This window comes from Zootermopsis nevadensis, unplaced genomic scaffold (genome assembly GCF_977971745.1).
Source record: "Zootermopsis nevadensis isolate Lab colony 2312 unplaced genomic scaffold, Znev_1.0 Znev_ptg000002l, whole genome shotgun sequence".
Taxonomy (NCBI): domain Eukaryota; kingdom Metazoa; phylum Arthropoda; class Insecta; order Blattodea; family Termopsidae; genus Zootermopsis; species Zootermopsis nevadensis.
The window spans coordinates 15,892,682-15,916,845 of record NW_028259134.1 but is presented as its reverse complement, the minus strand read 5'-3'; the positions used below and the strand labels follow the sequence as shown (position 1 = coordinate 15,916,845).

Genomic DNA, 24,164 nt, shown 5'->3' with positions numbered 1-24,164 from the left:
CGAGAAGAAGAGATAGGATGGTGGGACACATTCTGAGGCACCCAGGATTGATTAATTTGATAATGGAAGGAGCAGTTGAAGGGAATAATTGTAGGGGGAGACAAAGATTGGAATATGTGACGCAGATTTTTGAGGATGTGGGCTATAAAAAACATGTGGAAATGAAGAGATTAGCGCAAGATAGGCGAAAATGGAGGACCGCATAAAACCAGTCGAAAGACTGGTGACAAACAAACAAAAGACGTTTTAAAGGATGTTTATCCCACAACATTATAATCAATATTCAGTGAGGAAATCTGTAGGTTTATTAAGGCAGTTTTTATCGATAAGTTGAGAGTTACGCATCGAAATGCACTACCCACTATATCAGAGAGCTAAAATCCTAAACATCGCAGTCGAGAGGTGTCATTCGTGTTTCTTGTTATAAGGATGTCGTGTTTGACTCTCTGGGCAGAGACTCATTACCATAACTAAATTTTTCTAATATTATTATAATTATCATCATCAGGCTCTTATCCCGCTCCGGTTACAATGATTAACTCTTTAAGCCCCACTGTATTACCTGCTTCAATACTCATTTACTCTGAATTATGTCTAAAGAATGCATTTACTCATTTATATGATTGTCAGTGTGGACAGGGATTGTTTACTTAAACAAAATTAAGTAATTGGCATTTCTAATGGAGAAGCATTGTTTTATTTACGATGCGGGTTGAATTTATTAAATATTATTTAAGACGTATTTTTTCTGATTTCCCTAGAGTCTCCTAACATTTGTTAGGATATACTGATAAGCTTCTTCGATATTCAGTTTTTAGGAATTATTTAAACACTTTCTAGCCAGTTAATTTGCTAGTTTTACGTCACATTTCTAATCTGCCAGTCTGTATTCTGCAGGTTCTCTAAAGAAATGACATTCTGTCTTTCCTAGTCTTCTCAGTAATTTTATCTATGATATTCCTCCACATCGCTGATTGGTTCCATCCACATTATTGACAACTTATTATTTAATCACCAGTATTAAGTATCCTGTATATTGTTAGAATTCAGTGCCTTCTATTTTTGTTTATTTTATTTTAATGCGAGTTTAAATATAAGAACGACGCAGTGGCGGCTCGTGAGTTTGAGCAGTAGTAGTGCTTCGCAAAGGGAAAAAATCAGAATAGTGTTTCAACACATAACAATATAAACAAGTGAAAAGTAAATTTACATCAGGAGAAAACCATACGTACTCGAAGATGTTTTAACTATTTGTAAGCCCGGAAGAGGAAAGCCATGATTTTTACATCACTTTTTTCACTCAAAGGCAATTTATAAAATGTAGCCCCGTTCTGCTTCGCACTCCACGCCCGTAGACTTACTATCAGTTCAGCCGATTAGTGGATAATGACAACGTAATGGTCAATATTAAAATAATTATATAGAGGAAAATAGTGTTACAAATTATATAAACAAAAAAATAATTTTTTCAATTTTTGAAAATTTATAGGGGGTGCAGCACTGGAATTATGAAATGTGTAATATATCTCCACAAGATATCTAACTAATAGAACACAGAAGCTTGAAAAATATTAAATTTTATAAATATTCTATAGATTTTTAACTACTCTCTATCTTGATTTACTTTTAATCACAGATAAATGTCTGAATCGCTGAAGGAAACACATTATATACAGCCCAAGTTCTCCATTTCCATAATATTTCAGAGTGAAGGTAAAGTTATAATGAGCCGTGTTAGCTTACGAAGAAGCTGTTGAGGAGTAAGTGGGCGTTTTGGGACGCGAGATGATACTTTGTTAAATAAAGAGCCTACAGTTAAGATGCTTTCAATATAACGATGTAATTCTAAAAGAAATTTTTATTAAATAATTTTACGTTCCCCACACGAAGAGGTAGAAATTAGTACGTTACGTGTGTAGATCGGCCTGCCATTAGATTTTATTTCTGAAACTACTGAATCTGTTTTAATTAAATTTTGTTTTAGGAAATTGTACTAAACGTTGTAGGAGGGATTTAATTTTAGTGTGTATCGGTTTAATGCAAACTCAAATTTCAGTTCTTACATTAGCTAGCATTCTTCTCAAAAACTGAGAGTTGCAAAAAGTGGGAATGATATATATATATATATATATATATATATATATATATATAGATTATACTAAGATCTGAAACTTATTTTTTAAATGTTTTAATCTACGTCAATAAAGTCTTCTTATAAACTCGTTGACCACGTGTAGATTCCCGTTAGGTAAATACATTTTTCTTTTAATACGCTGAGTAATTGTCAGCTTTTCAGGCCGACACTCTAATTATAATTTCGTTTGTTAGTCAGTTATTTGTCGAGTCTGCATTTCTTGCGGTTGGAACATACGTGGCATATTTACCAGACTATCTGATTGATCGCCTTGCTTAATGATGTTTCTTATACGCTGTTTTCTCGGTTTGACATATGGTTTAGCCCTGAATATTATCTCTCACTACAGAAAGTGTATTTTCAAAAAATAACGTTGTAGTTTATAGCGAAAAACCTGAAGGGTATTTACTGTTTTTAGTCTGGTTATTGAATACGTGGTGCTACGTGCCCTCGTTTGCATGCGACATCCTGTAATTCCTAATTTCACAGCGTGACGAAACCATTACACTCTGAAACTGGAATTGACAACACAAAATGGAAATGGTGTGAGCGTTGACGTTAAAAACATTTCTATCTTGACACACTCACAAGAGTGGAAATATGTATTCTAGATCACAGAAAAACTAATTTAGAAGTATGTTGGTTGCAGTTTTGCACATTGGTACCTCTTTGAGCATTTAGTGGAGAAGCAGATTGAAAACTAATTATATAGAACAGAGCCACAGATTACACGTTAATTTATTTAGTTATATGTTCTCCATGTCGAAGCTTGTTTCGAATAACATTTGTAGATCGTAATTGAGCCAGTAATTTATTTTTTATCGTGAAAATTCTGTGGTCTATTTTGAGCCTGATGTAACCAAAATGTTTCAATTGCCTGGCAAAAATCACAGTTAAATTCACAAGGTAACTCTGTTACCAAATTTTGTATAAATGTATTCTATCGTTTCAGAAATTAATGGTTTGGACGTAAGATCACGTATGAGTGTACAATTATGTATTAATTCTATGTGCTTTGTACAAATATTACATTATTATAAACAACACATTTTATCAAATACGTGCTATTTGCTCTCTCCCAAATACCTTTCAAAAACTGACTGCATGTTTTATTGAGTTATTTGTCCTGTTTTACAAAACTCTACAATTGAAAGTGTTAATGTCTTATTACATTTATTAAATCCCGTTTTTATAACTTAATAATCTCCTACTTAAGTCAAACCTACTTCAGTTATTTACTTAGAAACTACTCAATTAATTATATGTATAAAGCTTTATAAACTTTATGTGCATTGTATTCAGAGTGTCATCAAATTCGTAAAAAGCAGTAAGTGTTTGGCATTAGATAAATATGTAATTATTTCTATAACATTTCTGATATTTTTCCCCATTTGGAGTAAAGTAATAAAACAGTCTCTTTTCCTATCTCATTAATGTACCCTGTTTGTTCACCATATAATTTCCTGCCACACGCTAAGCAAGTGAAATTGTGGTAATGAAAGACATCAAAGGACCTTATGCTCTTTAGAATGTATAATTTGTACCCACAAACTTTAAGTTTCCAGTTTCGCTAATGGGCAGCTTTTACTAAAGTAATAATCAGCCAGAGGTCTTATCTCAGTCTAAAATAAACCGGGTTAATAAATGGCCCATTTATATCACTGAGAAAGAAATTGGGAACACTTAAAATAAGACAAATATCATTATTATTTTATTTTAAAAGGGAAGTTTCCGGTACAAAATAAGATATATGATATTCGCCTTACTGATAAGAATTAGAAGTACTCTTTTTCAGGTGACATTTTGCAGCTAACACTAGAGACAACTTGTTGCTAAATTTATAAATGGAGACAGAGTTAAGTATGCATTAACTCGTATCATCTGGGAAATGGACAGAGGGGCCGTTAGCGACCCACTTATACAGAGACATAGTCTCGCCCCATCGCAGTACATTGAATTTCGTAGGAGGTGTGTTAGCACGCGTAGGAGACAGGCGTATGTAATGGAGTGATAATTTATTTAACACCCTTAAGGAATTTAGTCTCATAGCTGTGCCATCAGTTTGACCCTCAGCATGTCTTAGCCATCAAGGTCAAATGTCGTCAGTCCACCAATGGTTCAGATTTTTTATTGTTTAAATAATGACCCAAATGGATACTCAATTTCTATATTAATAGATCCATAATGTTTCTATTTTTAATTGTTTAAAAACTATTTATATTCTTTTAGTATTTATTTGCGATGACATCTCATTAAATTTCAGTAACGTAATGCATAAAAACATCGTTTAATCTTATATTAAACCCTAACACTCAGTAATCAGCAAAACGTATTGATGAAATCTTCTCTAGCGATTAGCCGCGTCAGTCAGAAATCCAGTCAGGCGGTCTCAGAAACTTTTGGACCTCTGATTCGAATTAAAGCAATTGGTCGTCTGAGAAGATTTTCACGCTTTCAGTCACCGTGAAGTCTTAAAGTCTTGTAAATAAAAAGAAATGAATTAAGGATCCCAATGTATGCTGAGTCCCGAATTGAAACACGCATTGTTTTAATATAATTTAACTTTATGCTCACTAGCCTAATCCAGTTCACATCGCCACTACCTATTTTCCTAATATATTCTCCCCTTAATTTGGAAAGGGTTCTTTTTTAAACTGTGAATCTTCCATCTTTTATGCAATCATCTGCACTACTTTTTCTTCAGTGTAGTTCTCTCTTGCAGTTCGTAAAATCCTATTAATTACCATTCGTGATACACGGCTATTTTGTTCAGTCCTTCGTGTATTTACCCATTCACCTAATTCTTAGATACTGCATTGATGCATAATTTGTCGGCTTCATGAAATATCAGTGCTCGTCATCCCACTAACTTTCTTAGCGCATTTTCGCTGTTTTAACCAGTATGCGTGTTAGTATAATATTTCCATGCATATTCGAGCTTCGATTTTTATATTAACTTACCTATCATCTCTGCCGAATGGTCAGAAATCTTGCTTCATACTCGGGAAGTTCCGATTTCGAATGTCGGTTCTGAGCTAGTCTATCCTTACTACGTTCTAGATTTTCAGAAAATGGCACGTATTAATCACAATCCTGTTCATTCCATTTATTCTTATTAACCACCTCATCATTTGACGTTATATATTCTTAGCCACTGACAGCGTCGTTAAGTAAACCACAGGTAATCATTAACACAGACATCTTACTCCAAATTCCGAGCCTCAGAATTGATTGCGTGTTTTCCATTTCCTTTATTCGTAAACCTTGAAGTCTGTTTTAACCTCCTACAATTTATTAACATGATGGTTCTAAGTGAACAGTATAAATTAATCTTCATGTAGTAGTCTCTGTTTAACCGGTTAGTTAATTTAACACGCGTACAAACATTTTTATTAGTGCTTAGTTTTCAAGTTTGTGTGTGAAATGTGATGTATGAAGGATGGTTCGCTCTGTCGACTGAATTAAGCAACTGCACCCTGGAACTTCTGCAAGGTCACTGGCCTCTGTTTCAGTATAATTTAAATTGAATTTGGAAAGGTAATGAAAATATGTTGAGATGTTAAGGTCATGTTAGGAGATTCTGTCAATTTCATGAGAGCTACAGGTTTAATTTGAATCTGTCTCTTTGTCCGATTTGTTCTTTCAAATTTGTTTACGCTGTTAATTAAGTCCACTGTAGTCGGGTGAGACGATTTATAGGAGACGTTTGTTATTATTAAAGTTTAATTATAACTTCTACAGTAACACGTCGGTACGATATACATTACCAGATTTAAGTAACTTAAAATTCTGGAAATAAATTTTGCCATTTTGTTCATAATCGTTCATTAACATCTCTTCCTCGAGAACATAAGAATTAGAGAATGAAGAAAAGTGTGATATTCATGTGATTTTCGTGAATTTCTTAACTTGGTGTCACTCTGAATAAAGGCTGTGAAATGATATTTTTTTAAATTTTAATGTCGCTAATACATGTATAGGTAAATGCGGATAATTGTATTTTACCCCACATTCCCAGAATGTAATAGAAATTCGGGGTGTTTAAAAACGGGGTACTGAGGAGAATATTTGGTCCTCAGATACGTTACATAACAGAAGAAGTTGGAGACTGAGAAAAAGTCGGACAGAAAAGTATGAATGTTTATAACATATTTCAATTGTCTGATATTAATAGGATGGTTGATTAAAGAAGATGAGATATGTAGGCATGATTGAAACAAAATACACATCAAATTATTGTTAGGAACCCCAAGGAAGAAATTATTGAAAAGATACAGGCGTAAATGTGTAGATAATATTAAAACGGGTCTTAGAGATGTGAACTAAATTGAATTACAAGTCTGTTACTGAGGAAAATACCTTTGACCTTGATGGTGTAGGTAGTCGTTGACGAAACAACTTGATCGTGTCAAAAAGTTTAGGCTTAAACTGTACATAATATTTTCTCAGCTGGAATACATCGGCTTCTAGCCATATTTTTTATGCTGTCGGGATTGGTCCACAAGGTTAAAGATTTTATCTTAACCAAGAAACAGTATAGGATTTGAGACTTTCGCGGCGAGTACAATCAATGAAATCTTTTCGGGAACCAAACATCGGTTTACTACAGTAACTAGTTGACGCGGCTGATTGCCCGAGAAGATTTTATTGTTTAAGAAATAGTTGTCTGAATGTAATAGTGGGCCTTTGACACTCTTAAAAGAAGACCTGGCCATGAAGTTTGTTAGGCGTTTCTGAAGACCCTAATGTTTCTCTCTCTGTCTCCTCTCTTGTTATACGAGGTCGCATTTTAACATTTGCCTTAACATGCAGTAGACAGAGGGAAGTAGGAAATGTGACATCGCGGGTAGAAAGGATCGTAATTGAAACAGAAACAGTTAGGGGATACGAGGCACCCACGTATGTGGGCTTCGTTGCTTGCAAAGCTGATGGTCTGGGAATGTTTTCCACTTGGTGTGAGAAGATAACGTAATACCGCGTGCCGGGTGGGAATAAGCCAGTATTCGGCAGTGTCATGCTACAGGAGTGACTGTTCAATTAGTCATGTAATTTAATGAATTCAAAATTTGTCTTCTTACTCTGACAGAATGAGGATAAGGATGGTTAAGAACAAAACAATGAAGAGAAAATTGTAAATTTAGCGAGATTATGAGATGGGTGAATGGATAAAATTAAACTCGATCTCTCGCTGCCAAGGGAAGAATAGAGCTTAGGGTGTTCGTGAACAAAGTTCTGAGGAGATTAATCTTAACTGAGAGAAATTATGTAACTTGTGAATGAAGATCATGGAACTTGGAGCAGACTGGAGATTGAAGGTCCTTAGGAATAAAGTAACGGGCGTATAAGCTGCTTGGGTCCTGAGGGAGTTTGTGTAACAGGCGAGCAGAGAAACTAGTACACGATCTTTCACGTTGAAGGTATAACAGAAATCTAGGGTGTTCATGAAGTGTTAAGGGAATATTCGGACCTCAGAGAAATTACGTAATTGGAATTAGGTGTCTCTCGCAGGAGTAAAAGGATAAATGGTGAGATTAAAGCGCTGAGGAGAATATCTTATCTAATTGAGTTTACATGACAGAGCTGGTATAGAAATAATGCACAGAAAACTTTTATTAAAACGTTAATGGGTTTAAAATAATGTGATTTAGGCACGGGTTGAGAATCGTATTGAATTTTTATATTTTTGATACGTATGTTATATATTGACGCAGAATCAACTGGATGATAGCGGACGTGCAGTCCAGACAAGGAAATAATTCTGAGAGAAGCAGAATTTTGAAGTGATCGAATTACTCTTAGATGACTCTTATATCCAGTGTTAGGATTTCAAAAAAAAATTCCGAAATTATAAATGATGATTATTAACGTAAACACACAGCTGTAAGCTCACAAACATGACAATGCCTTAATGTAATTTTTGTTGAGCACATAACATATAGATTTGTATAAGAAATAATAGAATTAAAATAATGTAGGAATGATTTTCGAACATAGAGATTGTTCGTTTAAAAAAACTAACTTCAATTAATTACACTTAACCACACTTACGAAAACAAATACAGTAAAAGGAACATACTTTGATGAGAACCTGCGTAATTAGTATATGTACCACGTACATTCCCTTTCTTAAATGTAAGTCTCCTTGTGTTTTATCCCGTCATTTCCCTTTTGTCTCCTCTTTCGTTCCTTCTTTGTTCCTGAGAATAATTCCATTTCAGAGAGAACTAGTGTCCCGTTTCCCTCGTGTGTTTTTCCATGCAGCGTGTGTAATTTCCTTGGATTAAGGTTGCTCTCGGGAGACCTTTATCTTTCGTCCGTTGCTCCCGCCGGGAGTAGCGTCTCCAGACTCCCGTAATTTTCCACACGAGGAGGGCTTGATGTCTAACCCCAAGGCTGTGGCGGTTTTACGATAGAATACGTTGGAAGAAAAACTATTGAGTGTTAAGGCTGCTCCTCACTCTGTTAAATTTCGTTGTGCTTTTAACCGATGTCAAATCTTTATACGTATATCACGTGCCTACTTCTCTCAGTCAGGATAGCCGGTCGCCCGAGATTTGAACCCCGGATCTTTAGAATAGAAAGCAGCAATGCTAACCAGTGTGAAACAATTTTTTGTCGGGTTGGGTAGATATGTAGGTTCGTATGTGTTTAGTCTTCAGATTTTATCAGAAATCTATAAATTCAGAGAAATTTTATCCCTTAGGTTAGGTGCAGTGCAAAATAATATGCTGAGTAATGGACGCCTTCAGTTATTAAAATGAGGTAGATTTCATGTTCTCACGGGGGCTAATATGAAGACGAATGTTTTCTGGAATGCTACGCTGTGCAGTCTGGTAGGAGTTTACAGACGCTTAAGGCGTGCTCGTGTTCTTCAGCATAAAGACGAAGCATCTCTGAAACGTCTGTAAACTTCTACCAGAATACACGTCGCAACATAACAGGTGACTGTCACCTTAAAATAAGTCATATTAAACTTGGGCACCCCTGGTTTATCCAAATAGCCCCTGTGAATCTGAGCTGTTGGGACGAAGACCACGCGAGAGTACCGATCTCTCCAGCTGTAAGCCAACGCTTGTTACAGGTTTCACGAGAAGGAAGAACGAGATACGAACGTTCCGAACTAAAGTGAGCAAGATAGGAAATGGAACTTTCAGTATGACGTACTACATCTGTATTAGGACCACCAACTGCTGCTGCCACCTACACCGGAAGTACACGACAGGCTTTCCGCCATCATGTAAAGAAAGAAATGACTTCCATCAGTAAGTGAAGGAAAGCAGAAATACATCTGACGTGTGGTGAAGAATGAAATGGTTTTGTGGTATTAAAGGGGCAAGGTCTACGAATTCCTTATTTAAAATTGCTGGTATTTTCTACTGATGACAGTTGTGTGATTGAAAAATGTTCTTCAAAGTATATTAAAAGTCAAAGGTTATAGTGAAATGAAATTGCTCATTTGTAGGATTTAAAAAATATGTACATGATTAGTAAAGAAAAATTATTCTCAAATAATATAAAATCATAATTAATCTGAGTATTTCAAGAAAAATAAGTTACTTTTATGCATTTCGCTTACACCACTTGCATAAATTTTCTGTAAGCCTAATAATAAATAAGTCAGCGTAAGTTAATCCAGTTCAATAAAAACACGTAATCGATTTACGCCTAGAAGACCGTGTACATTATCAACATACTCAGCTTCGTACATTGTATCATTATGATAGCTGCGTGTGGGCTATTGTGCTGTTACATTACTAATTTCAGCAACCCTGTGTGAAGGTCAACATAGAATTTGGCTCACCTCAGGTTTAAAATATCAGATAATGATAATATTTATCCTGATAGTTTATAGTTCTATCGTATGTATGGGAACAGAAGAGAGAGTTGTATGTGGTCTGGAGTTATTCAAATAGCTATTTCTGCCTCATAAACGTGTTAACATTTCTGAGTGTTGATTGACCGCAGATGAACATATAACGAGATTATATGAAAGTGTTTAATCTGCTACCAAGGTCTGCGCTATTAAACTTGCTTCTATATTGGTGCTGAGGTATTCTTTCCACAAACACAATAGTATTGGCGTTTGAATTGTGCTGACTATTTCGTGTAATAATAGAGAAAAGTGTTTGAAAATATCGTTCTGTATAGAAAATGGCGTGTGTGTGTGGTTTTTCTTTTTAAAATAGAATTGATTTTCCCCGTCGTTACTTAATGAGGTAATTTTTTTTTGTATTTCGAAAGATTTCGTGACTGAGAAACTGGACTTTGACTTCAGAATTGAATACTTCAATATCGGTGATAGTACATGGAAATGTAATTCTTCCATTCTAACTACACAACGTTTATGATTAAATGTATTTGTTAGTTTTTCTTATGCAGATTATAGAACATTAATCCGTATTGTACTGACTACACTTTCTCTGCCCAAAATTTCCAGCTTTGGGTTCTTCAGTCAGATAAATTTTTGTTGTTTACTTAAAATATTCTAAATGTGATATTAGAACTTCATGTAAGAAACTGTATGAGAACTACGTCAAAGTAATGTGTTTGAAAGAATCGTGCACTGAAACATCTGTGAAACTTGTTAAGAAGACACTGAAATATATCGCTTTGATTTTAAAACCGTCCTTACAATAACTGAATTTCTTCCTGATTCAGTAAAACAACATAATTAATAGAAGCGACTCGAATAGTTGTCACAACATCTACGTGAAGTGTCAGCGTTAAAATAATAATAAAAACAAATAAACGAATAAGTGAAGGAATCACAAACGCCAAATATAAGTGAAATTTTTAAAGAAAATCTTTTAGTTTTAATCGTTAATTTCTTGTTTACATCTTTCAGTGGTAAAAATATTAATTATTTGTGAATGTCACTTTTCTCCACTATTTCTTATTTATTAACTCTAATATGCGACAGATATTAATCTCTGCTATCAGTTTATGAATTTAAATTGTTTTTAATAAGTAAAGCGATTGATACCATCGGTTAGAGTACTCTTGAATCGCAAGTGCGCAGTGAACTGTCAGCAGTGAGATCCGCGCTTTCCGATGACCAGTGGCGACACTAACCTGCGCGTCATGCCTCGCAGTGCACTGCTGGAAGTGAATGTGCCCAAAAAGTGTTTGGGGATGATGGTCGGCGCGTCACTTTGTAAATCAGGATCATCCTTAGACCTGACCGCCCTCTCAAAGGACGAAGAGGCGCGTCAGACTCCTCGCGAGGGTAAACTTCGCCGCGTGTTCACAGCACACGCCAGAAGACGGTCGACCAGGAAGAAGGAGCTAGTGCCGGGATTCGATCTCAGTCACATGATGAAGGAGCCGCTCAGGGTTGTCCACTCCGTCCCTCTCAGCTTCCCGAACGGGTGAGTAGCAACTTGTTCACGTTGGGAGTCTTAAAATGTTTTTCGATATTCTGTGGACCTGTAACAATGATTATATGAACACGGTATTGTTTACTTTGGATGTCGTCAGATGTGTGACGTTTCGGACCGTGGCCATGTCTCAGTTCTTTGTGTTTGATAGTCTAGTGACTGCATAATCTCTTATCTTACGTTATCCTTTTTGATAACAAACCATCGTAATGTCACCTTCCTCGATTTTATTTTAATTCCCCTTCGTAATTAAAATACTTTACTTTTCAGACACACAGGCTGTTAGAAGAAAATTGGAACATTTATAATACATTTATAATTAACAATGTTAATATTTCTGACATTATTTATTGCACAGGATTAAATATAACTGTTCTGTTCCCTTTTACGCAAGTGTCTTATATTAAGAAACTTTAGACCAGTACATCTATGTCGGTAAGTGGCTTCTGTTTTAAATCCATAACACGAAAATATACTGCGAATTTATAAACGAATAGATTCTCTTTGCAAACGCAGTTACCATGGAAACGACGAAAGAGTTCCACAAATATTTATTTTGGCTTTAGAGTCTACTCAAGGGAAGACTTGGGCACTTACAAAAGGAAAGGTACATAGTATAAAAGATTTTGCTCCGATAACGTGAGGAAAAATGTTTTTATTGAGGATGTTCTGCCTGACTTCGTTCCTGCTTTCCGAATATCCAAGGCAAATAATGGTTACTGAAATCCGTGTTCGCTGTTAAAATACAAGAACATTCCTTCGGAAATATCGGCTTTACAGTATAACTGTTACTAAAGAAGGGAGCACAGTGTTCCCTTGAAACTTTGAGATATAACCCAGTTCTCGTTGTTTTGATCAATGTAATGATCTTTGATGAAGGATTTGAGGTATTCACAGCGGTAAGTCTGAAGATTTCTGTCTTCTGGGTTATTGCGCCGTGTAGTCTGGTAGATGTTTACCAACGTTTCAGAGGTCATACTGCCTCCGTCATCAGGGCGATGAAGATTTCCGTCTTCCGGGTTGTTGCGCTGTGTAGTCTGGTCGATGTTTACCAACGTTTCAGAAGTCATACTGCCTCCGTCATCAGGGCGATGAAGATTTCCGTCTTCTGGGTTGTTGCGCTGTGTAGTCTGGTAGATGTTTACCGACGTTTCAGAGGTCATACTGCCTCCGTCTTCAGGGCGGCAGTATGACCCCTGAAACGCTGGTAAATATCGACCAGACTACACAGAGCAACAACCCAGAAGACAGAAATCTTCATACTCACCGCTGTGATGAAGACTAGAAATTACAAAGTTTCTGAGAGCGCAGTTATCTTGAGTCTCCTGTTATTTGCTTCTTCATCAATCCAAATATTGTCACCAACATCCAGACAGTGTTTCCAGCACACTCTTTTCAAGCACCCAATTAGTTCTTCGAGACGTGTAAATGAGGCTCTGACATTTAAATGGATGTTTTAGAAATTAGTTCTGGAAATAAAGGAGAGTTATAAAGTTTCATAGCGGGTTTTCTGGTGGCAGTCTTAAACAACCGACAACAGGGTTAGAAGAAAAAAAGAATTTCTGAAAGAATTTACGAACTTGAAACAGAGGGCAGGGTTATCGTAGTTCAATTATTGTGGTTATTTGTTATGTAGGTAATAAGTTTGGTACTTTCCTACCTCACTTTTTAAATACAAATTTGTCAGTCCCTTAAATTACAATGATATATACCATATAATTTAACATCAACTAAATCTCATTATTAAAACGAAAGAGAAATTATGTCCTTAAAAGGTATTAATCAATTAACTCTTTTAAAGGGTTAAAATGTTGGTTTTTATTTTGGCCCTTTCTCGAAGGCAAAGCAATGGTAGCGTGTAGATAACTACAAGCCCCGATCTAATGGTAGGGGTCTAGATGGCGTGGATGTTTGAATGCGTCATCTGCGTGCCCTCTATGCCCCCCCCCCCATCCATGATGTTATTTTTGGGAACAGGGGCAGCATTATCGTTGCCCTGTTGAACTTACTATTATTTTTAATTTAAATTAAGTACCGGCACTCTGAAGTTTTCAAATGAGAATCATCCTTCATTTAAAGTTTCTTGTATCCGTTCCTCTTCAGGGGGTTTTCTCGGTATCCTCTCATTCCGTGTTTTGAGAAGTTTAGAGGTCAGGTTGTAACAGAAAAATCACCGTTGAAGAATAATTACTTGCTATTTTCTGGCCCGTAAAATTGTTACACATGAAAGTAATTGAATTCTGCTCCGTTTAAAGTGCATCTGACCTGCATACAGCATTTCGAGCGCTACTCACTTCGACAGTTATAACTCGGTTTGCTTGACTGTGAAGTGAACTTGGTGAAATTGCATACCATTGTGCTCTGGTATTCCGTACTACCAGGAACGACACAGCGATGTGATCTTGCTTATTATTTCCAACCAGATGGAGTGTATATCTCTTGTGCAATTAAGTAATGAGTTCGAAAATGCAGCACTTTATACTTCTGTGGTGAAGTTAGTCGAGATACTTTTCCCCTGTTATCATTGGCAGATTGGATTGTATTTCTTTTTTACTCTACTGAATTTCCTTCCTTATTTATCTTTGTTTATTTCTTTTTATGTAATTAGTAACCAAACCAAAATAACTAAATATATAACTCAGCTAAGAGTAATAATGAAAATAGTTTAACAGACTTAAATTTCTACGTAAGTTACTAAACTCTGTAATTCTATTAAATTAAGCATTGATAGTGCAAACCTCTGACACCAAAACGTTCTATTCCTGTTCCAGTTTTATATACCTCTCACGAGTTAAACTGTACAATCTAACTGAACCATGCAACCAACTTGACAAAATCAAGATAATTTTTGTGTATACCAGTTAATATAAAAATAAAAGGATACAAAAGTCTCTACAGGTGGCAGTTGTGTTAATATTATTGAATTTCTGACATACAGAGGGAGACATAACACAAAACAGTACAAATTCAAAAATACCATCATGCATTATTCTACTTACATAAATTACAGTAACCCACACAAACCAAATTTGACAATATTAAGATCTGTCTCTGCCAAAGCGAAAGAATTCCCATAACTTATGTATTTAAAATCAATTTAAATAAGAATGAGCAGTGTTGTTGCAAAGATACGTCCCCTGTCAGAAACAGGTTGAAGCTGCGTTGCGCGTTCTGAACTTCGCCGACTCCGGTTAGTAACCACGAATGGTAATTCTAGATGCTACTTTGTTTCGCGAGCAGGAATTGTTGGACCCAACGAGTGTCTCGCTATCGATTCTAGTGTAATTGATGCTTCTCCAGAAGACGAAAGATCTGACGACTGCGAATGGAACGCACAGAACAGGGGAATGGGTTGATAGAGAATTCCCATCATTCCTATCTATCTCCCCCCGTCTTTATCTTTTCCATGATTGAGAATCTTCTCCTTCAATATCCAAGCCTCTTTTCAAATAAACGTCATTTCTGACTCCCTGATATCTAATAATTGGAACTCCACTTTAAGATATTTATCTTGGAAATAAAAATCAATATAAAACAAATCGTTAGCATATTTCGACAGTGTTAGCAAATGCAGACAATCATTACGTACTAATCTTATAATATTAGAGATGAAATTTGTATGTCTTCTCTCACAAATTTTGTTAATCATTCATACAAGATTGCTGTTAGTAAAGTTTACATTGAATACCCAGTATCAGTTCCATGCTGATACGTTTTAGTGATATTACCTTGTTTTGTAAATTATTGAATCAAGTATCTGGATTTTCTTAAGTGCTCTTAATTATCATGACTTCAGGTCTTGGAAATGAGGTGCATGATGGGAACCTCAAATTCCATTTGAAATTGGACAAGTTTTTGCCTTGTCCTGCCTGGTCCTATATCTCAAACTACTTTTTCGCTCGCGTTTTGCTTACCATCTTGATCATGGCGGCAGTAAACGCCTCTGAAACGTCGGGAAACATCTACCAGTCTACTCGGTGCAGAACCCCACAAGAAGGCCATCTTTATACTCACCGCGATGAGGACCTCAGAACGTGAGAACTTGACTAGGACACCAAGTCTTTGTACTAAGGTTAATTAACTTTCTTGCTGTACTGGATTAGTTAAACCAACAAAGTCAAGGAACGAGAGGCGAAAATCGAACGGATGTCTAAGCCGTGAAACACGTCTTGTTACTTCAAGGAAGTTATTTTGTGCCTCCGTATCAGCGTTTGCCTTTTGGCTTGTAACCATAGCATAGGGAAAGAGTTGAGCGTATTTCTGAAATATTCCTATTTTTCACCTTCACAGTTCTTGGAAGGTGTATTGTCCTATTTCATCCATATTTATTTATTTTGGTCTCTTGCACTAAAGTATTGCGTGTCAATGATACTTTGCAACGAATTGCTGAGGAGACTATTTTGGCATGAGGGAAAGTTTCATATCTAAGGGTTTCATAATTTGTATTCTTTGCCGGATTTTATTAGCGGATTAAATCGAGAAGAATAGGTTTGCCGGATACTTTAATGCATAGATACATTATAGCCAAAGACTTTTATTTGGGATAAATAGAAGTAGACTGAATGATTAGTGTTGCATTAGGGAGAACATTACTTTTTATAAGATAAATACATTTTATTCACAGGGGCTAAATTCTCTAAATGTGAAACTCTCTTGAATTTTTATATTACCGCTATTACAAAATAACTTCCCTGGAAATTATAGTTTAATAAAATAGAGTTATTTTGCTTCCACAATAAATATCTCAATTTTATAAGTACGTTTATAGCGACGTTACGTAAGGGTAAAATATTAATTGATTAGTTACGTTAATTAACATTTCCTTTGATTTCGATAAGGAATCGATGTCTAAATTTGCTCTAAATGTCTTCAAATTAATTAGACCAGATTCTCAATGTAAATTGCAGATGACGTGTTTAACTTGCAGTTCGTTTCTAATGAGAAATCGTTAGATTCAACGGTGGGAAAGCAATAAAACGCTTTCACTTTCTTTTCTTTGTACGTCTACAAAACTTTTCGAGGGTGAAAAAATGGCGTATGTGCGTGAGGTCTAGTCGATGATAATGCTGATGAACAACTAGCATGTAGAGATTTGTCGTAAACTCTTTGTGCGTAGATACATTTGTTTTTTGTTTGTTTTTTTCCCTACTGATGGATTCTCTGTGTTGTTGAATGCCTCGGGTTGTTAATTGTAATTGAAAACTCTATTACAGAAACGATTATTTTATATGGAAGATTCCCAGATTACACATTCACATACTAGATGAATTCCTAGGAATCGGCTTCTAAATCAGATTCCAGAATCTGTCTCCGATTTATGATGATAAAATTTTTCATCAGTTTTTGTATTACACCTGAATGGTCTAGTCCCTTTGCAATACGTGAAATAAGTTACTATAATATTAGATCGCCCCAAGGGGGTGTTGATTTTTAAATTCAGTTTACAAAAATATATTTGGACGATATCTTAATTAAGTGAAAATAACTTGTGTAGTCTGTATGGGGGAAAAAATGGAAGGATTATTGTATTTTTAACGCCGGTAGGAAATTTTAAAACACAAGCATGTAAGAAAAATGTTGATTTATCCTTAGTAAACTGTTATATTTTTTAGCGTGCGCTAGATGTCGGTATCATCATTAGATGCTGGATGATGTATGAAGTCTCGAGGGTAGAATGTTTAATTTTATTTTGTGTATCCGCACGTTCAATAAAACTGCAGTGCGATACATATTTTGGGTTTATTGAATTGTGTACTCACTTGGTTTAAGTGCATCAAAGATGGTCTTTTCCACCGAACGGTTTGCTAGTACGTTCATTCGTGTCCCTGCGGAACACCTGTTGAAATCGTTCCGTCGTGCGCTCAGAGGGCACCGAGTAAATTTCCACGATATTTGGGTTGTCATGGTTACTATAGTTACTTTGGTTAAATGTCAAAGCTCAAAGTCCGGTCAACATGTCAGAATTATTACGCTCTGCGTGTGTTTCTTAACTTGTTTTTATAATAATGTTAATGCAAAGCAGGCTTTTTGAGAGACCAATTGAAACTGGAATATAAAAGACACGGTGATTACTTAGTACTAAATGAGGGTAAAATCTGCCTTAAAAGTATTTGAAATGAACACTTCAGACTTCTAAAAGGTATTAATTTGATGAAGGAAACCGGTAACATTGTCGTTGTACCTAACGTCACGATTCGCTGGTAAGTGATTTACACAGTGTTTGTCACATACCCTCACTTGAAATATACCTTTGGTGAGAGATGGGAGCCTCTGACGGACATGTTATTGGTTCACACTAAAAAATAGCATTCAGAAGTTTCTTCCAAACTCACCCGGTAGTAACCTCGCCACTAGATATTGAAGTATATCAAATCTAAAAGTTCTTGATGATGGTGATGAATCATTAGAATAAGAATTTTCTTGGATATTATCCATTATCTAGTAAATAAAATATAAAACGTAAAAAACGACGTTTCGGAGATGGGGCTCTAACTCCGTCTTCAGGTTCCTACTCAGTTGGGCCCACTAGATAGAGCTAATCCCGTAGATAAGGATTAGCTCTATCTAATGGGCCCAACTGAGTAGGAACCTGAAGACGGAGTTAGAGCCCCATCTCCGAAACGTCGTTTTTCAAATTTTATTTACTAGATGATGGATAATATCCAAGAAAATTCTTATTCTAAAGATATTTAAGTGTTATTAAATTTTGTAGTTAAAATTCCAGAAGTTGGTTTTACTATGACCAGTAGAAAATAATGTGTGGACAATCTGTTCTTCGACCCTGACTTTTTCAAACTGTATGGGTCGGATCATTTTGCACTTATGTAAAGCTGAATATCGATGTTGTTGGGTAGTTAGTGTTTTCATTTGAACTATTACGCTGAAATTAATAAACGACCTTGTCGGATGGTGAGCTGTAATTACCACGCTTCTGGGAAAACATTAACACATTAAACTAGACGCGAAAATTAGCTCATTGTTTAGTCCTGTTTTACGAAATAACTCTGGAATGGTAATATTTTCATACTGAATAAACAATTCTGAAAACGTATTTTACCTTTAAGCTTATATCAGTTGGTTCATTGTGGCTCTTTGCGTATTATTATGTATTCCACTGAGCCGTCACCTAGCGGAAATGTAGATAACCTTCTTTTTAAGCTAGTAGTAACTCAGCTGGTGAATTAATTAAGTATATTTTATGGAACGTAAATGTTCATTGCTGTTTTTAAAGATCCCGCCTCCTCCGGTTCGTATACAGTGCCAGATGAATCCAGTTTACGCTCGTGTAACATTTTCTTACTAATCAATTTAGTATTAAGTCCGTTCCTCTGCCTCCCAGAGAGAAAAGTGGTCAGTTTCCTTCAGGATTTCTGACAAAATTCTGTATGCATTATTAACTGTGGCTTTAACAAATTGTCCTCCTTGATTTGACCATCCTAATAATAGTCTGAGTATAAATTGAAGGTCTAGATTCAAGAAATAGGAAAATGTTTATCCAGTAGCAATAGTTTTCCTGTTCCTTGTTGCAAATTCACAACTGATATTTCTTTATGTATCTCTTGTGTACCATCAACATTATCAATACGTTTTAGCACAAATATCTCCCTCCATCTTCTTTTCTCTGCGAAACCGTAAAAGAAGCCTCAAAAGTGGAATTGTGCTGGTTTCTGCACCGACGTTCAGTTATAAAGTTTCTTATAATAGAATTTTTTATACTCTTATTACTTTCTTCCTTATACATTCACATGTTCTACGTAAGACCTTTTACTTGAAAGTCCTCAATGTATATTCGTCCCTCATACGAAAAACCAAGTTCCAAACCTATGAAAAAATTTCATTTTACCATCTCTGTTCATTTCTTAGTTTGTTATTTTATGAAAGAATGAATTACAAATCAATTACGGAAATATATGAGCGTCTCTTTAGAATTAGAATCACAATACTGTTGGTATTAACGCGATATATTTTTGTTAATGTTGTATCGATATGAATACTTCCAATGTCTCCTCCATACATCCCCTCGGATTAAACTCCAGTCCGCTATGTTAGATTATGTCACTGTTTGTCGAAGTTTAGTCTATCATGGCTTATCATACAGGGTCTCGACCCACATCTCCAGCAACTTATCGTTAGACTAATTGATACTACCGAAACAGAACAAAGGCATTCGAGAAACCTCCGTCTGCTTATACTTATTTCTTAGGCTAAGTCCACAGCAGTGTGTGTGTGTAATTCAAATGCAAATGCCTTACCGCTTTCTAACTTTGGGGTGTAAGTTAATTTCACTTTGTTTGAATTTAAATTCACTATTGATGTTTACGCGCTGCTATATTAAAGACTTTGTTTGTCGAAAATTAAAACACAACGCTCATATAAAGTGGAGTTGTTTAATAAAGTACAAGAACATTATCAAGAAATAAGAGTTTTCCTTGTATATTGCTCTTAACACAAAGGCATGCACCTGTGAATAATGACTTTCGTTCTAGATCAAAAGAAGACGTTTCATCTTGCAAGTATAAGACTGAACAGAGAATTTGCCGTATTGAAATGTAAGAGATGAAAAGGATTTTAGTTTCTATAAGAATTTGTTACTTCTAGTTACACTTCTTTTTATTTGGGATCCGAAAGTATAATTACAATATATAGATATTCAAAATAATTATACCCATTATAATTACGATTTCCATATAATACTGAGCTGTGTCAAAGCTTGTTTTATTATCAAATATTTTTCTTTTCTCTTTATTAGAATTTATAGACTGAAATAAAAAGCTCCATGGTTAATAAATGTGTTGTATGTTAGCTAGAGAGTTTTCTTGGTTTTACTCAGTGTTTAGGGGAATTCCGGAAAAGTCTTACATTACTCCATGACTTCACTCCGAGAAGGGAGAAGTTCCTCATCGGATATGAAGCCTCAAACTTGGTACTGAGGAGTGACAGAGTGTTGATTTCCTTTTATGTCTTCCCAATTTCTTATTATCTCAAGATTCATTGTATCTTCGAGTCGTCTTCGATTCAAAATTATCTCTACGTTTGAAATGTCTTCATTAAGTAACTTAAGAATCAATGGTACTAAAACATTTATCAAATGTTCAGTTAGGGTAAGCAAAAAACAGTTGCAACAATGATCATTGACAGATTGATTGCGTGATACATGTTGTTGTACTGTCATGATTATAGTAAATTTAACATCTTCTGACTCATTTCAGATGTAGCCAGTTACAGATTCATGGTCTCAAACCTTCTGTTTATTCTACTTTTTTCATCACTTAGATGTTGCAGTGTTTCCTGCAAATATAATTTTTACCTTGGCTCTTAATGTAATGTTCCGGAATACTGAATATTATTTTCTGCATGTACGTCATTACTCACACATCCCCTGCAGCCATACATAATTTACTTTAATTCTGTTCACAAAATATTTTACATTTTGCTGTTCCTTCTTTAGCAAGCTCGTGAGATTTTAATGAAGATTTTTACCCCGTATTTTACCTAATATTTCAATATTTTACTGATAAACAAAATTTTTGTGCCTTGCGATAATGAACGAGATCTACTGTAAACAGTGTAATTTTATCATGCGAAATTAAAGGGCTGTCCATTATATTAGTACCGGTAGTATTTCAAATGCATAGCACGGATGCAGACAGTTGTATGAAGTCAGAGAAAACTGAGGTGTTGTATTTGTAAATTAAAAAAGAAAATCCTCTGCCCCCGTCGGGGATCGAACCCCTGTCGTCCAGCCCGTAGCTAGTCACTGGTTGAGCTATCTCGGCTCCCATTTGTAAATTCTACAGGAATAAAATGTATAGTTTGACATAGACGGGGCATATAGCAAGCATGGAATAAATTGACATAAATACATACAAAAAATTTATTTGAATGAATAACGTGGATAGGGAACTGGATCATAAAAAATAGATTGTCAGGGTGTGGATGGGTTTATATGCCTCATGGATAGTGTGCAGTATCGAGCTCTTACGAGCACTGCAATGAATCTTTGTCAGGGATACATACAAAGCGGAAAATTTATTGTTCGTAGAGTGACTGTTAACTTTTCGAAATCAGTTCTATTCCAAAGTGTTACTTGTGCTGAGAAATACATTTCAAACGTTATTAAAATGAAAAAACTACATATACAAAGTATTATAGCTTATTTTGTTGCGTTGGTACTTAGTAACTGAAACATAACGACTTGCATTTCGGACCGGCCGTGGGCCAAATTTTGCCACATTCCGAGACATGGCCTTTAACTTAATTAGTTGTGTTTGTGATGGGCAGATGTGTGATGTTGTGTCACAGGGGTCGTATAAATAAGAACGAGAAGTTACCTGATAAAGTTCACGCAGCCCCTCCATAAACATGGCGTGACAGTTGGTCGTCTTAAAAACTACTAGGCAGTTTGAGTTCAAAGATAAAATACTGATTTGCATTTCCATTTCAGAAGCTTGGCTTATCTTCAGATTTTATGTTAACTGTCATATATTATATCTGTTGCGGAGGAAATTCCACTAACTAATAGAACAAGACTGACACATAAGAGCGAAACAGATTACTCTTTAAAGCCCAGTGGTAGCCATAGGTACCAACTGTCTTAACAGTAGCTCTGCATGTTATACAAAGTCTGTATGCATCCGGGTGGACCGGTGGCCGGCCATCTCGTCATAGGTTTTGTTAGTTCTCCTCCAACTTTAAGTAACCCCTCTCTTTTTAAAGGGTTAAAAGTAGCATGGTGGAAATTCAATTAAGTAATTCAAGATATCGAGTTATGGTGGTAAGAATGTGAGAAAGTAGAACTCTTCTAGATGTATGGTATTGTAAATAAAATGGCACTACGAACATTTAAATAAGTTATATTATTGTTAATTTATTTAGCTGGAAGAACTAAATAAAACCACGAGACACATTAGGCAGGCAGATAGCCGGTACTCGAGCTGAGATCGAAATCTTTGTCTTTCGACACGAATGCTAGTCATTATATCTCGACGTTCATAATGACGCAAGTTCGTAATAGCGAAAATAAAATGTTAATGTTATTACGAATACATTTTAGACTATGTCATAGACGTATCACGTACATAAACACTAGAAGATCAACATTCTTTTCTTCTGACTCGACTGACGTTGCTTCTAAATGCGGGTCAGAGTTAATTGCCTATTTTCTGAACTAATTTGCTCTAAAAGAATAACAAATTATTCTTAGCACTTCACCTTTTGAAATGAAATTGGCAAACCTGTTTTAGGAATATTTATTTTGTACTTCAGAGAATTATAATTAACACATACCTGTGTAAGCGACAAACTTCGACAAATCCAATTTAACTCTTTTGATGATATCTTTTCTAAAGGATGGAGTAAACCACTAGTAAAGTTAAGTCTCTTTTTGAACAAAAGTGAGTTTTGAGTTACATCTCTCGTCTTGTGTTGCTCCATTCTTGCACTTCGTAACTAGTTTGTAAGAACAAAGGAAACACGGCAGTCTGTAGTCGAAGCGAAAAAGAAACAAAATGCATTTATCGCTCTAACATTTCACACTGAACTTACATGGTGTTCTTGTATCAAGCGTTCAATGATGAGAGACCTCGTTATTATTATTTGATGATGTTTCACTAAAAATTGTCTTTTCACCTACAGAATGAGAAATAAACTGGTTACCAGCTTCTCTGCCTCAAATGTTGGAATGATTAACGTTTTAAGAGATGTGATTCATATGTCGTTTTTGGGTTTTAAGTTTTGCGTATATTTTTAAATTGCTAGTAGGCTATTTTTGCTGTCACTATATGAAAATGCTACTATAAGGTACTACAGTAGCCTGTGTGTAGTTATTTGAGAAACCTCAACAACACATAATTACATTTCTCAACGTGTTTTGACGTATAAAAATATAAAATTATCGCATGATGTTTATAAAATTCCACATGGAAAGACAATATTTTATAAGATGAAAGAACTGTTGACAGTTTGATAGCTTTTAAACAATTACATTTATAAAACCTACACGCGTATGAATTCGCCCGATTACTTTTATTAAAACTGTCACGTACTGCATTCGGCTTTTGGCTGATGCCTCAGAGCAGACAGCCGTCGGCTTGTAATTGGAAGTTGTGTTCGCCAAATAGTAATTATAATTTCCAATCCCTGTCTCGTTTCAAGAGGCTGGACAGATACTGAAAACAAATCTCTGTACAACCTGTCAGAACTGTCTCTCCAGATTTGGATCCCTGCAGCAGGCGTGACAATACAAAACTTATCTTCTGAGTCTTAAGAATTTCTTCAAAACATTCAGTCTGAGTGTTCAGCTCAACATTGCCTGTAATTGTCGCCCGAGTCGTATTGTAGAAAATCTGTCTCAGAATACGTAATGTTCCTATCCGTCTTACCCACCAGTAACTCAAATTTGGGTATCCGATGCTGATTTATAGAATATTTATTTCTGATGTCATTAAGAGTTTACTGGTATATTCTGATGAATGTACGGGCCTGTTCTCAATCCAGTAATTGAGAGACCATTTTTTCTTCTAGTGCTAATTCTGAAAATTTGGAACAGAAATGAAGGTAAATTTAGAGCAAAGATGGAGATAAAGATAACAATATAAATAAATCTGGAGATTAAAATTGAGGTGGAGATTAAGATGAACAAGGGGGTGAGATAA

The 24,164-nt window shown here is 35.6% G+C and overlaps 1 protein-coding gene across 6 annotated transcripts in view; it reads left to right on the top strand.

Annotated features, from left to right (window-relative positions):
* The window catches only part of LOC110835194 (GTPase-activating Rap/Ran-GAP domain-like protein 3), a 245,277-nt gene that overhangs the window by 111,136 nt on the left and 109,977 nt on the right, over positions 1 to 24,164 (top strand). For 3 of the 6 annotated variants that reach the window (XM_087351105.1, XM_022075157.2, XM_022075156.2), the window contains exon 2: positions 9,216 to 11,502. The exons of the other annotated variants lie outside the window; for them this stretch is intronic. In XM_087351105.1, the coding sequence (XP_087207231.1) occupies positions 11,186 to 11,502 (317 nt within the window). In that variant the 5' untranslated portion in view covers positions 9,216 to 11,185. The remainder of the gene's footprint in view (positions 1 to 9,215; positions 11,503 to 24,164) is intronic. 6 annotated transcript variants of the gene reach the window in all.